Below are 12,921 nucleotides of genomic sequence, written 5' to 3' on the forward strand. Positions count from 1 at the left end.
TCAAGCTAGATATATATATATATATATATATCTATATATATTATTGCATAAATATGTATTGTACATTGAACTTAATAAATAAATTATAGGCTATAGTTATCGATAAGTGTATATCGATCCGTGTATAGATCGGCCCTGGATTAAAGCATGGAATCGCTCACTGTGAGCTCTTATACGTTCTTATAGTCGACCGATAAATGCAGAAAGTTGTCGGGATAGCTCAGATGCTCGGACATCCATTGCAGCTGCGTCTCCTCGTGCAGTTCGATTCCATGGGTGCGAAAGCCAACTGATGTCGATAGATTGAAATAGACGAAACAGAGCCAGTATTATAAATTGAACAGCTTCAACTGTGATATATTATGATATTATTACTAATTCCTAAATTATGCTTATTTTGAATTTATTAACCATATACATTGCAATTCTAGTTCAATTTCGATGTCTGTCAGTTGTCGGTTATCGATATGCCTGAAGAACACGCTGATTTATCGATTAGCGATAAACTATTTAAGCTTTTAATCAACATTGGCGCCCACTTGGCTTAATCTGCGACTATATATAGCCTATATATGAGTATTTCCTGCCATCTGATTGCCATATAAATCACAGCACACTCATTATCGGCCACATGGGCCAAAGACTTTCGGTTACCGATAATCGATAAGCAACAAGCAACAAAAGCAACAACAACAATCTGAAGTGGCCCGATCATTGGGTTGACTTTCGTCATTTATAATTATAGCTAGGTATATTATAATTATAGACTGCCGCCGCACAGTGTGCCAAGATCGTCGATTTGTGTGGCCCCAACAACATTCCAGCTCTCTTCACAAAGCCGATCACACTCGAAAAGGCGATCCTTTGCGGGCTGCGATCCTCAAAGACTCCATCGCCAGGAGTTTATTAAAGAGCGCGAGAAAGCAGTCAACTTAAGGCCCAAATAAACGCTGTGCCTGATCAATTTGGTAAGTGCGATCGGTAAGTGGATTCTCCCAGAGAACCCACAAACCGCTAGAAAGAACAGTGTTAAGCAATGCCAAAACTCGCCCGTTATCATTTTAGAGTCCAGAAGTTCGTTACGATCCGCACAGCCCTTCGTCAAGTGAAGAGTTTGCAGCTGCCGATCAGCAAAAGTATTGCCAAGGGGCTTCACTTCAAGCACTTCCAAAGAAATTTTAAAGCAAAAATATATCACGATCGTTGTGAAGCAACGCATGCATACCAAAAATCCAAGGTATATCTCTGAGGGATCCGATAGAAGCCATCTAAAGCCAAGAAACCGAATGTTCAATACATAAATAGATAGAGCTGGTCCAGTAATCGGTCACAACTCTACTATACCCAATACTGCCCCGCTACAGGGTATAAAAGCATGCTCATATACATACATCTATGCCCAAGCAAATAAGTGGCACACACAGACACACACACACACACACACCATATCGCACCCAATATATATATATATATGTATATATATAGTGTGTGTCGCTCTGATAATGCCCGATTACATACAGTGGGAAGCGGGCGATTGAGCGAGTGAGTGTGACCAGAGATAAGATTTGTGCAACGGGCCCGAGTTCAAGTAGGACGCATACGTATTAAATGCACGATACGATTCCATTTCTGATTCCGATTTATAAAAGGTCCGCCCACCCGCCAATTGCCCCCGAAATGGAAATGCCTCCGATCCACCAATGATGATGATATATGAGCTATAATGCATTAGACTTCATGTACGCCAACACACACTAATATATATATATATATTATATAGTTAATCCAATGTATGGAAAAATGTGTGTCAAGTGAAGCTGTCCCAAGATCGAGCAGGAGCTTGAGTTAGGGGCTAGATGACAGATAGATGTGTGGATAGTATGCTGCGTAATATATATTATATATAAGACCAACGGGAAGAACTGACAAATTGAGAACAGGTAAAAATTGAAAAGTTCTTTCGGAGAACAAAAGATTTATTATATAAGTAGTCGAAAGAGCAATAGTTAAAGAAATATCATAATTATTTAAGATCCATGACTTGTCGAGGTCAAGCTTGATTCACATTTAAAGTAAACTTCGCCTGATAGATCAAGAAAACTTAGACAAAAATGGGCTTACAAAAAAATAAATCTTATATAGTAATGTCTTCTGGCAATAAAAGATTATAAAACAAATACAGAATATCTGTGTGATATCCAACTATTCATCAATTCTTGATTCGAGAATTTGTTTGAATTCATGATTCTAATATTCGAGAATTTTGGATTGTTGATTTTATTATTTCGAAAATATTCTTCGTAGACTCTATTTAATTTATCTAAGCAGATCATTCTATATAATCTAAAATTTAATTCTGATTTCCATATACATAATTTCAGCTTGCCGAAGTTTTAAATACCTTTCCTATAGTTCCGATAGTTCCTATGAGGACAATTTTTTAAGTCATGCAACTGTTTGTGTCCAACATAGATCTATAGATCTAAAGACCTATATGATATGGTAATTGAGCTAGGGAAATTGGAATATTATGAGAATTATACTCATGACCTATAGATCTATAGACCTATATGATATAGTAGTTGGACTGGGGAAATCGGAATATTATCAGAATTATATTGAAACCATGCACAATAGATCTATAGATCTAAACGATATAGTAAATGAATTGGGGAAATTGGAATATTAACAGAACTTTATTCATTCAATGCAAGTGTTTCGTTTCAATATAGATACATATATAACCGATAGAGCTATATAATAAAGTTGTTAGACTGGTAAAATGGGAATATTATGCGAATATAGATTTATAGTAATTGAACTGAGGGAATCGGAATCAAAATCGAAACATCTATAGACCTAAAATATATATATATAGTAATTGAACTGGCGAAATTGGAATATTATGCGTATTATATTCTAGTCCTGCGCCTGTTTGATTCTAATTTCTAATCGATTGCGGTAAATGCCGCGTTTTGGATAGTTTGCCATTATAGATTATGGCATGCGATGCGATTTGGCGACTGGCACATGAACTCTCAACATTTCCCACACACATTGCCGACTTTCCGAGTGGTATACACACACACACACACACACACACACACACACACACACACACACACACACACACACACACATGTACAAATATATAAAGAGAACTCGCAGCATTTATGACCCCAGCGACACGTGATTAGCGACAACAACAACGACAACAACAACAACAGCTGCCAAAGGCAATAAAAAGCGCAACAACAACAAGAATAATAATACTAATTAAAATGAAAAACATTGAGAATATTGCGAGCGCCTCCACGGCAGAGAGAATGGCGCCAAACAGTCTTATTATCGGCAACAACAATGAGTAGGCGTGCTCTAGCAGAAAATGACCGACTAGGAGATACCCAGCGCCAAGCTAACATTCAAACATTCTACTAGACACACACACACGCACACACACACACACAGACACAAGCACATATATACACACTTATGCATATCGCAAGCTGCGCTTCTGCTTCGCTTCGACCCATGCCACACATATGGGGAAATGCAGTGTTCGGTGTTTATTGTCCGATCTACATGAAATTTTCAGAGCTTCCACGTGACACACAAAAGTGTGTGCATACCGAAGCGCAAAGTAAATGTGGAGTAGGCAAAAAGTGTAATATTTTAGTATAATATACATATAATAGCATAATATATATATAATCTGTAATATGTATATACTAAAGCAGAATCTGCGTGCCACGTTTGATGTAACTAGGCAAAAGGCGATATGGAAGAAGAAATATGGAAAATTATTATATATTCGAGTCTCTGGCTTTTGAAGCTCCTAAAATTGGATAGCCTATATCGACGCAGCTCTGGCCCAATAAAGAATGTGTATATATAATTTATGGAATCTATAACAGCTACGACATTATACCCTCTTAAACCAATTTTAACCGGTTCGGGCTATAACAATAACAACAACAACAACTGACTCATAATTGACTAAACGACAGCAACTGTTGCTGCTGTTGTTGTTGCTGTTGTTGTTGTTGCTGCTGCTGCTCCTCGCCACGAGTCAGTTGGCTTTGGGGCGTGGAGCGTTGGAGGCGCATAGCTCACGCCTAAAAATAAACCATTGCAGCGCGAATGTTGTACGTACGTATATCTGATAAGAAAGTCAATCATCATAATAATTTCATAGATTGTGCTCTATAAACCAATAAAATCCAACAATATAGCCATGCACTATCAAACGTTTCACTCTCTCACTCTCTCTCGCTTCACCTCTCTCTCTCTCTCTTTCGTTCTCCCTCTATCTGTCTGAATGTAGCTGTTAATGGTTCTCGATCTAATTGATTGTTAAGTTTGTCAGTTAGACTCTATGTGAAAACTGCTAGAAAATGCTCCAAGGCAGATCTTTTGATTGGAAAGCCAGCTAACTGTATTTTATGCCTTTGCAGAGGGTTCTATGAGAACCCTATAGATCATATATATATATATATATATATATATATATATATATATATATATATATATAGATATATCTTTCCCCGTCGCGGCAAGTCTAGAATATTCGGCATTGCTTGGCATCGATTCATTTGGTCACACGGCAAAGACTATCTATTTTTGTTTCTAAAATGGGGTATACTGAATATAGCGCGAATCTAGCTCTCTCTCTCTCTCTCTCTCTTTCGATTGTATAATATCGATATTTATCGATCTTGAGACAGGGTTCTTTCCTTTTCGGCAATTTAAAGGGATATTTACATTAAAGCAAGAAGAAGCAGAGGAATAGGAATGCGGCAGCTTGGCGCTGCGTTTAGGGTATCTGCTAGTCGGTAACTTCTGACTATAAACATCCCCATTTCATTTGTGCAATACCCAGCGATCGCCACTCGAAAGATATATCGATTGCATATTTCCATTTCGCAGTTCAGTGACGCCATTAAAAAACTGCTAATCAATTGCTTTTTACTGTGCTTTATGGTTTTTCACTTCTCCGTGTTGTTGTTGTTGTTGTTTGTTATTGTCGCATTGCTTGTTGTTGTTTTTATTACTGTTCGAGTTCTCCTACGCCATCGAATTCCTGCAAATTGCAGTCCATTTGTTTTGATGGAGAAACAAAGTTGACAACCAGAAAGCAGAGCTTGCTCAGACGCTGAGATACCCTAACCGATAGCACAACACTTGTGCAGCATAATAAGCTCAACAGCAGCAACATTCTGCCAGGTATGCAACGACTTTAACAGATTAATCAAGAATATTTATATATATTATATATAAATACATATTATATATGTTACGAATGTCGCCACGATGTGAACATACCCTTGCGAATGTTTACAAAAGCTGTTGACTGGGCGATTTTTTTTTCGGCAGATTGCGCCAATAAATACATAAACAAAATGTAGCACAGGAAATGGAGGTGAGCGAGAGAGGGAGAAGGACAGAGAGAGAGAGAGAGAGAGAGAGAGAGAGAGAGAGAGAGAGAGAGAGCTGGACATACATACACATATGTATACATATACACAGACAGATTGATTGAAAACAATTTTCGGATGTGGCCGCTGTAAGCCGCTAATGTAAACAGTTACAAATTATTAAACAGTGTGAAAATCAACGAAGAGCAAAAGTAGCGAAGAGTAAATGAAAAGACAAAAGCCCAGCTTAATGGCAAGAGAGCGCGCGCGAGAGAAAGAGAGAGGGAGAGAGAGAGAGCTTAAAGCAGCTGCGGTAGCAAGCTTTTCAGGCAATTTGTGTGTGTGTGTGTGTGTGTGTGTGTGTGTGTGTGTGCGTGTGTGTGTGTGTGTGTGTGCGTGTGTGTGTGTGTGCGTGTGTGCGTGTGTGTGTGCACTGTTCCAATGGAAACAACGTCAAATTTTTAAGCGGATTTCGTTTGTGAGCCACAAAATGAATTCAAAGGACCAACTTGTTGCTTGAGTTTCTTTTTTTTTGCAGCTGCCTGGCCACGCAGCCCACCCAAAATGCCAGGGCGTGGCGCACACAATTGTCAAACAAACACACAGACACACGTGCATCGAGGGCGAGGGTCGTCCTGATTGCATTGTGCATTGTTTGTCTGATTGACGAAATGCAAACGAAAATGTGTCGAAATGGAACTAAGCAAATGCAAAGGTGGCAAATGCAACACAGCAACAAGCAGCAGCAGCACCTACAATAACAACAACAACAGCAAAGGGAGGCAGCAGCAGCAGCCGCCAGAAATGCTGACCATAAAAGATATGGTGCAGCAGCAGCGACGCGGCGACGGGGCGACGGGGCAATGTGATAAATACACAAGCGCTGACTGTTAGCGTGAGGTGCGATTTCCGACGGGCAAGGTGGAGTTGAAGTTGCCCGCGGAGGTGGAGGTGTAAATACAAATAAGCGGAGGTGATATCTCAGAACTTCCTTTTCACACATTCGAGAGCAGCCTACACAAATACAAGCGCAAATATAGCAACAACACTAATGCAAGCTGGCACGCACGTACGCGCACAAATTGGGAGAGCGTTAAGCTAGATAGAGAGAGCGAGTGAGAGAGAGCGGCAGAGAGGGAGAGCAATTGGCTGCCGTACGTATGTGTGTGTGCGTGTGTGCGCATTCAAAAAGCCAAAACGCCGCCGCCAACGCCGACGCTGACGCTGCTTTCCGGTGAACGCCAGATCCGCCACTCACAGCCGGCGGCAAATCATGAAAGCGCCTGTGCTACGGGCTCCCGCTAGCCGCTCCCCCTGCCGCTGCGCACACTGCACAAAAAACAAAAACAAAGCAACAGCAACAACACCGAACAAAAACCAAAGCAAAAAAAAAGTAGACAGCAGTGGCAGCGGCGCAGCAGCGCAGTCGCAACGAAATGCGTTTTCTTTATTTTTGACGCGTCTTAGATTCTCGGGCCGCCTTTGGCTGCTGCTGTTGTTGTTGTTGCTTGGTTTTTTTGATTTCTCGGAATGGCATCTACTTTGAACCGCCACGACGACTGCATTGTATATTTGAAAATCATTTCAATTTAAATACAAATTTTCTATGAAAATGCACGCATTACACATACGCGCGCGCGCACACACACAAGCACGCACGCACGCACGCACATGTTAGACGTACGTGCGTGCAAGTGCCCCACACCCCCCGTGCACCCACAGACAGTTGTTGACCACGTTTTCAATGTGATTTGTGGGTGTTTCATGGCGGATGCGGATGCAAAGGCAGCGCGCGGTAAAAATGTTCTTTCTTCTTTTACACAAAACTGCAATTGGCAAGCGGCTGGCAGCTTAGCGGTGCGGCGCAGGGGAGTTGGTGGGCGGGTGTGGGTGTTGAGGGGCGGGCACACTAAACGGATCATCATTACAAGCAATGTTAGACGCACTGCGCACAGCAAAACCCCAACTATAAACAACTCATGCCACAACCAAAGGGGGGCTGTCTAGCAGGGAGAGGGGGCGAGCGGGCGGCAATGCTGGGGGTGGGGGCAGGGTTGAGCAAAGGACTGGCACACGCATAAACATGTCCATCGAATGCGTTTCGGTTTATGCTGGCAGCGCATGGAGCATGGGGCATGGGGCAGGGGGCACGGGGCATGGGGCATGGGGCATGGGGCATGGGGCAGGGATCGCGAGGCATACTCCCGCTCTTGGGGTTCTATGTTGATATTCATTGAAACTTTGCACAAAATCAAAGAGTTTTTTTTTATGACACTTGGAAATAGGAAAATCGATCGGAATTGAAGTTATTTTTCTGGTGCTTAGAGTATCGAGAAACTTAGTTTAATACTATTTGAATTGTTTTCATATTTTCAAACAAATTTGGATCTTGCATTTGCCGCTTTAATTTTTCCAATAGAAATAATTTAGCTTAACTATATATACGATACAGTTACATCGGGTTTTCTATATGATCTTGAAAAATCTGTACAAGATTTCGACCATTGTGATTTGTATTTGTATGTATTTGTTAGGGGTATTCAATTCGTACAACTGGGTTTTCTGCAATTTCAGTATTCTTCTTTTTTGTTAGTTTTTTTTTTTTTTTAAGTTTTACTTAATACATATATAAATAGATTAATATATTTTGTAATTTATTTATATTACATTGTATTTTTAAAAAATTACTCGTTTAAAAAGTTGAATATCTTTTATTAATTCCCATTAGCGCTTCTTTTTAGAAGAATGATCGGACTTAAAAAAAAGTATGTATATGGAAAAAGGAAAATATAAAATATTTTAAGAAAAAAGTTATTTAATTTTTTTTAGTTTGGCTGAAAACAATTTTTACCCCACATTTCAGACAATCAAAAAAAAAAAAAAAAAGACTAACAAAATAATCCCCAATTTTTTTTTTTTAATTTCAGACTATTTTATTGTTTTTGGAAAATGGGAGAAAGAACAGGAAAATGTTATGAAATAATAATAAAAAAATAAAAATATTTTACTTCAATTAAAAAATTATTTAAATAAATAATAACAATAAAAAAAATACTAATAATAAAAATATATATGTGTATAAAATTAAAATAAAATAATAATAATGTATATATTTAAATGAAAAATAAATTTATTATAATAATAATCAATAAATAATGATAATAATAATATTCTAGCAAATGATTAAAGCTGATTTCTACCGGAATTCGCTGCGATTCGATTCTTTAGCCTTTTTGTTGGGCCCTCAATTGACCTAAACGGGAATTAACTTGTGCCTGGACTGATCCATTGGCCCAATTTAAGCCAGACTTAAGAGCTGGCAAAGGAATTTGTGTGCAGCAGTAATATTGTGTGTGCGTGTGTGTGTGTGTGTGTGTGTGTGTGTGTGTGTGTGTGTGTGTGTGTGTGTGTGTGTGTGTGTGTGTGTGTGTGTGTGTGTGTGTGTGTGTGTGTGTGTGTGTCCGGCATCAAGGACAAGAAAATCGAATGCAACTGTCACGTTGGATGACCTTTGGGAAAATACGTGTTACGGCCAGAAATTGTTGGCATCCATTCGTCGCAAAAAGGATCGGTTTTTGTTCTCGACCAAATCTCTCACCTTTCAAATGGGAATTACCGAAACAAGATGGCAAGAAGAAGATGACGAAGAAGAATATGGCCAGAAGAAGTATTTTTGGGCGAAGCATGCAAATAAAAATTTCACACCTTGGACAACGGGGAAATACCCGCTGGAAAATAGAAAAACTGGCCAACCTGCTGTTCTCTGGCAAAAACAGATGCAAACGGCAGATACCCTGCCATAAGGAGCATGAGCATAATATTGGGCTTAAGGACAAAGACAGACAGGGAGAGAGAGAGAGAGAGAGAGAGAGAGAGCACTCGAGGCATTCGAGTGTTGCGAGGCTTCTCAATGAAAGCAATTGTAGTTGTTGCCAGTCGAGGGAGTGTTTCGTACAGAGATGCACATACACACACACACACACACACATACCTGAACACACACACAGAGAGATAGAGAGCGACGCGCAGCAGCTCTTCACGAGGTAATTCGTAAATCCCAGCCGCAGGTATTTAGTTCCGCCTTTTGTTTAGCTATGGAATTCCCAATGCTATTATTGCACCTAAGCCACTGCGACACGACACGGCCAACACACACACACACACGCACACCTTGCCTAGCTATGCGCTCGCTCGCTCGCACTTGCGTCTGTCGCCGGCGCCGCAGGTCGCGTTGGAATCCAGCGGCGTCGCTTGCAACGTTCGCTTGCCATGAAAAATCCACACGCACAATCTTTTCATAGTTTTTGTTGAAAATAGACAGACACACACAAACACACACATGCACGCACACTTGCAGCGGGGTTTTGTCTGTGCGGCTGAATGGCCCGAAGAAACACTTGGCCAAAAAGTCTAACAGGCAAACCCTGCACGGCTCTCTTGGGTCGCTCCGGGTACTGGCCCGGGGCTATTGTTCAATAATTTTTCAGTTTTTTTTTGTTAGTGACATTGATGAATTGAAGAATGATTGGCAGTGCCGCAGGGACATCGGCCGCGGCAGTGGCAGCGACGTCGGCAGCGGCTTTTGCCTCGCTTCAATAGAAAAATAAATAAGTCAGCGCGCCGACGTTTGGGCCAGACTGACTGGCACCTTTTCGGGCCGCCTTTCAGCTGAACGCCGCACAGTGCAGAGCGAGCGAGACGGCGCATGCGACCGGGATGAGGCATGTACACTTCAGGATGCCGCTGCCGCTATAAGAATGAGCGTCACAATTTGTTGTGCCCCATTGCCCAAAATTGTGCGTCCGGCTAATTGATGGCCGGCAAATCGCCCGGCCGTGTCCAACTAATGTCCTTACACATACATATATATGTATTCTGTATTCTATAGATTATGTGAAATGGAGCCAACTCACCTGCTTTGCGAACAGGTGTCGATAATTCGACCATCAGGTCGGCCAGATTCTTCTTTTGTCCGCTCTCGTTGAGCGGCGTTATCAGCTTTTGCATGTACGTGAAATCCTATTGAATATAATAATTAACAATACATATAATAATTATAAACATTATGCGTACAGATTAGCCCAAGATTAAGTGCAGCACGCGTCAGATAACGACGCTCTGATATAAGCTCAAGCATGTGATAATAAAAATAAAACAAGAAAGTAAATCTATCTGCGGCGCGCCGAAAATCAAATACCCTTACAGACATATGGCTTCTGCTCTTGGTTGCAATCGGAGCTGGGCGCGGGCCGGGTTTTTACAAAAAAAAAACGCCCAAACACAAAGTTAACCCTTTCATGGAAAATGCAATATTTATTTTACGCCCCTTTTCAACTTTTGGCACTTGTTGGAATATTCGCAATTGAGAAGTATCCCAAGTATATACAAGACCTCTTTGTTTTAATCAAAGTCAGGCTCTATAGATCGTGATCCTTGTCTTGGTGAGATTTGCATGAAATGGGGATTTTGCGAATACACGACCCATGCCCATACTGCCTGTCCACATCTAGAGTTAATTGGCGCCCGCATCTAACATCAATTGCTCAGATACTGTGATTCGATTGTATGTTTCGCCTTGGCCTTTCGCCAGAGACCTATCAAGAAGCTCTTATAGCTTATAATACGAACTGGATGAACAAAGCAAGTGTAATCCCAAATGTAACTACAAAAAGTCAAGGATTGCTGGTGAGAAGAGTTAAAGGATTGCGAATTAATGTCAACCTACAGACAGATGCAATGGCGAAGGACCTGCTTATGGTTACAGTGTGTAGCTATTATTATTATTATTTGATCAAAACGCAGCAAATGTGCTCAGCAAGCCACAAAGGGCTATAGCATGGAGAGCCGTGCTGCCAGATTAGTCCTCTGGTTAGAGCTGATACCCTGAGAGGCTGCTGGTAATCACGGACAACACGAAGGACAGTGAGGTTCACACTCTATACATTATAATTATATGGGTTGAGATTTTATGAGACAAGCATGCCAAGATAATAAGCCTTTTTTGGCGAGAACTGAGGAATTAGTTTACTTAGAAATAGCCAGACGGACATGCGTTTGATATAGTTGAAGAGGATACAAAATAAATATAACACGAGCACACATGAAGATTGTGTCAGATATTAAGGAATACTTAACAATTCAGCTTCATTTAGGAGCGGCAAAGGGCAACCTGATCTATAAAGGAGACCTCACAATAGAGAAGGCGCGGCACTGCGAGCTGAATGTGCTCGGGAGTCCCTAAAGTGAGCAGCTGAGTTGCTCGAGCGACATCTGAGCTGAGAGCACAAACTGAGTACAGCTTACACATATGTCTTATAAATAATAACTGAATTACAGTGGCAAATATTGTCGGTTATATGGAAGATGTTTCAAGTTGGCTTCGGTTTTGGGAACTTACATCATCGTGATAGAAACGCACTGGAATATTTTTGAATGACTCCTGATCGCTGTAGGGCTCCATGAGGCGTCTGTTGACCGCCCAGAACTGATCGAACTTGTCGTTAATCAGGCCAAGCCACAGCTGATTGTGATCCTTCTTTTGCATGGCAGAGATGACCAAGCCTCTGTGCTTAAGCACATCGGCCTCCTTCAGGCAGGACAGATAATGCGACTCCAGCAGTTCCCTAGAAATGTTAAGCGTGCGCATTAGCTGCTGCTCGCATATATATATATATATATATATTGAATGTATATGCATGCATTTTGTATACTTTGTGTTCAATTTGACGAGCGTCTCTTCGGGAAATTTGGAAAAGTGTATCGTAATGCACCAGGGTGTGCTGTCGTCATCCGGATGCAGCAGATCGTAAAGCACACCTGTGCATGAAACATAAAACCGCAGCAATATTAGATAATGAACATTTAATAGAAGTTGCCACGCCCACTATACCGCCCACTGTAGGTACCTATTGGAAAATGCAAGCGCAGCGGCGTCCCGTTGAAATCGAACCAGGCGGCGCCATCCTGGTGCTCGGCAGCAATATAGCGGGTGAAATACTTGCGCACCTGTAGGCATAAGTTAATGCAGCTGTTTTTAGCAAATAACTAACAAGTTTTCTTTGTTTTTTCTTTTCAAAGGAATTTACCTTGTCTGTGACGAGGGGCAAGTAGCTGAGGCGCGAGACCATCAGATAGAAGGGCTCCGGGCGGATGCCGACAATTTCTTCGTTGTCGGCTTGAAAACAAATGCCAATTTGACCTTCCCATATCATGCGCAGCACCTCCCGATCGTGTGCCATGTTTAATTTATTTATATTTTGCACAAAATATACTTTTGCAGATCCACCGTATGTTATTGTTTTCTGCCATTCACCGCGAAATACGTAACAGGTTGGCAGTCCCATTCATTGCATTGAGCTGGCGGAGCCACTTGTTTAGTATATCGATATATCGTCTGTTCGTGCTTAGATTTTTTGCAAATGCATCATCTATCGCAATGACTGTGACCACTTAATAACTAAAGGCGGCAACATGTATTATTTAAAATTATGTAGCGTGGCCGAATGCA

General features: G+C 41.2%; 1 protein-coding gene across 1 annotated transcript; it reads right to left on the minus strand.

Moving 5' to 3' along the window:
* Positions 1 to 42: 42 nt before the first annotated feature.
* On the minus strand, positions 43 to 12,717 carry LOC115767209 (autophagy protein 5). The gene is made up of 6 exons (XM_030711403.1): positions 12,500 to 12,717; positions 12,320 to 12,419; positions 12,125 to 12,230; positions 11,812 to 12,037; positions 10,328 to 10,433; positions 43 to 289 (listed from the first exon to the last, which is right to left on the minus strand). The coding sequence occupies exons 1-6, from the start codon at positions 12,650 to 12,652 to the stop codon at positions 171 to 173; spliced, it is 810 nt and encodes a 269-aa protein (XP_030567263.1). The 5' UTR covers positions 12,653 to 12,717; the 3' UTR covers positions 43 to 170.
* Between the last annotated feature and the right edge of the window lie 204 nt (positions 12,718 to 12,921).

This window comes from Drosophila novamexicana, unplaced genomic scaffold, assembly GCF_003285875.2.
Source record: "Drosophila novamexicana strain 15010-1031.04,08,12 unplaced genomic scaffold, DnovRS2.1 tig00001353-arrow-arrow-pilon, whole genome shotgun sequence".
In the NCBI taxonomy this organism is placed as follows: domain Eukaryota; kingdom Metazoa; phylum Arthropoda; class Insecta; order Diptera; family Drosophilidae; genus Drosophila; species Drosophila novamexicana.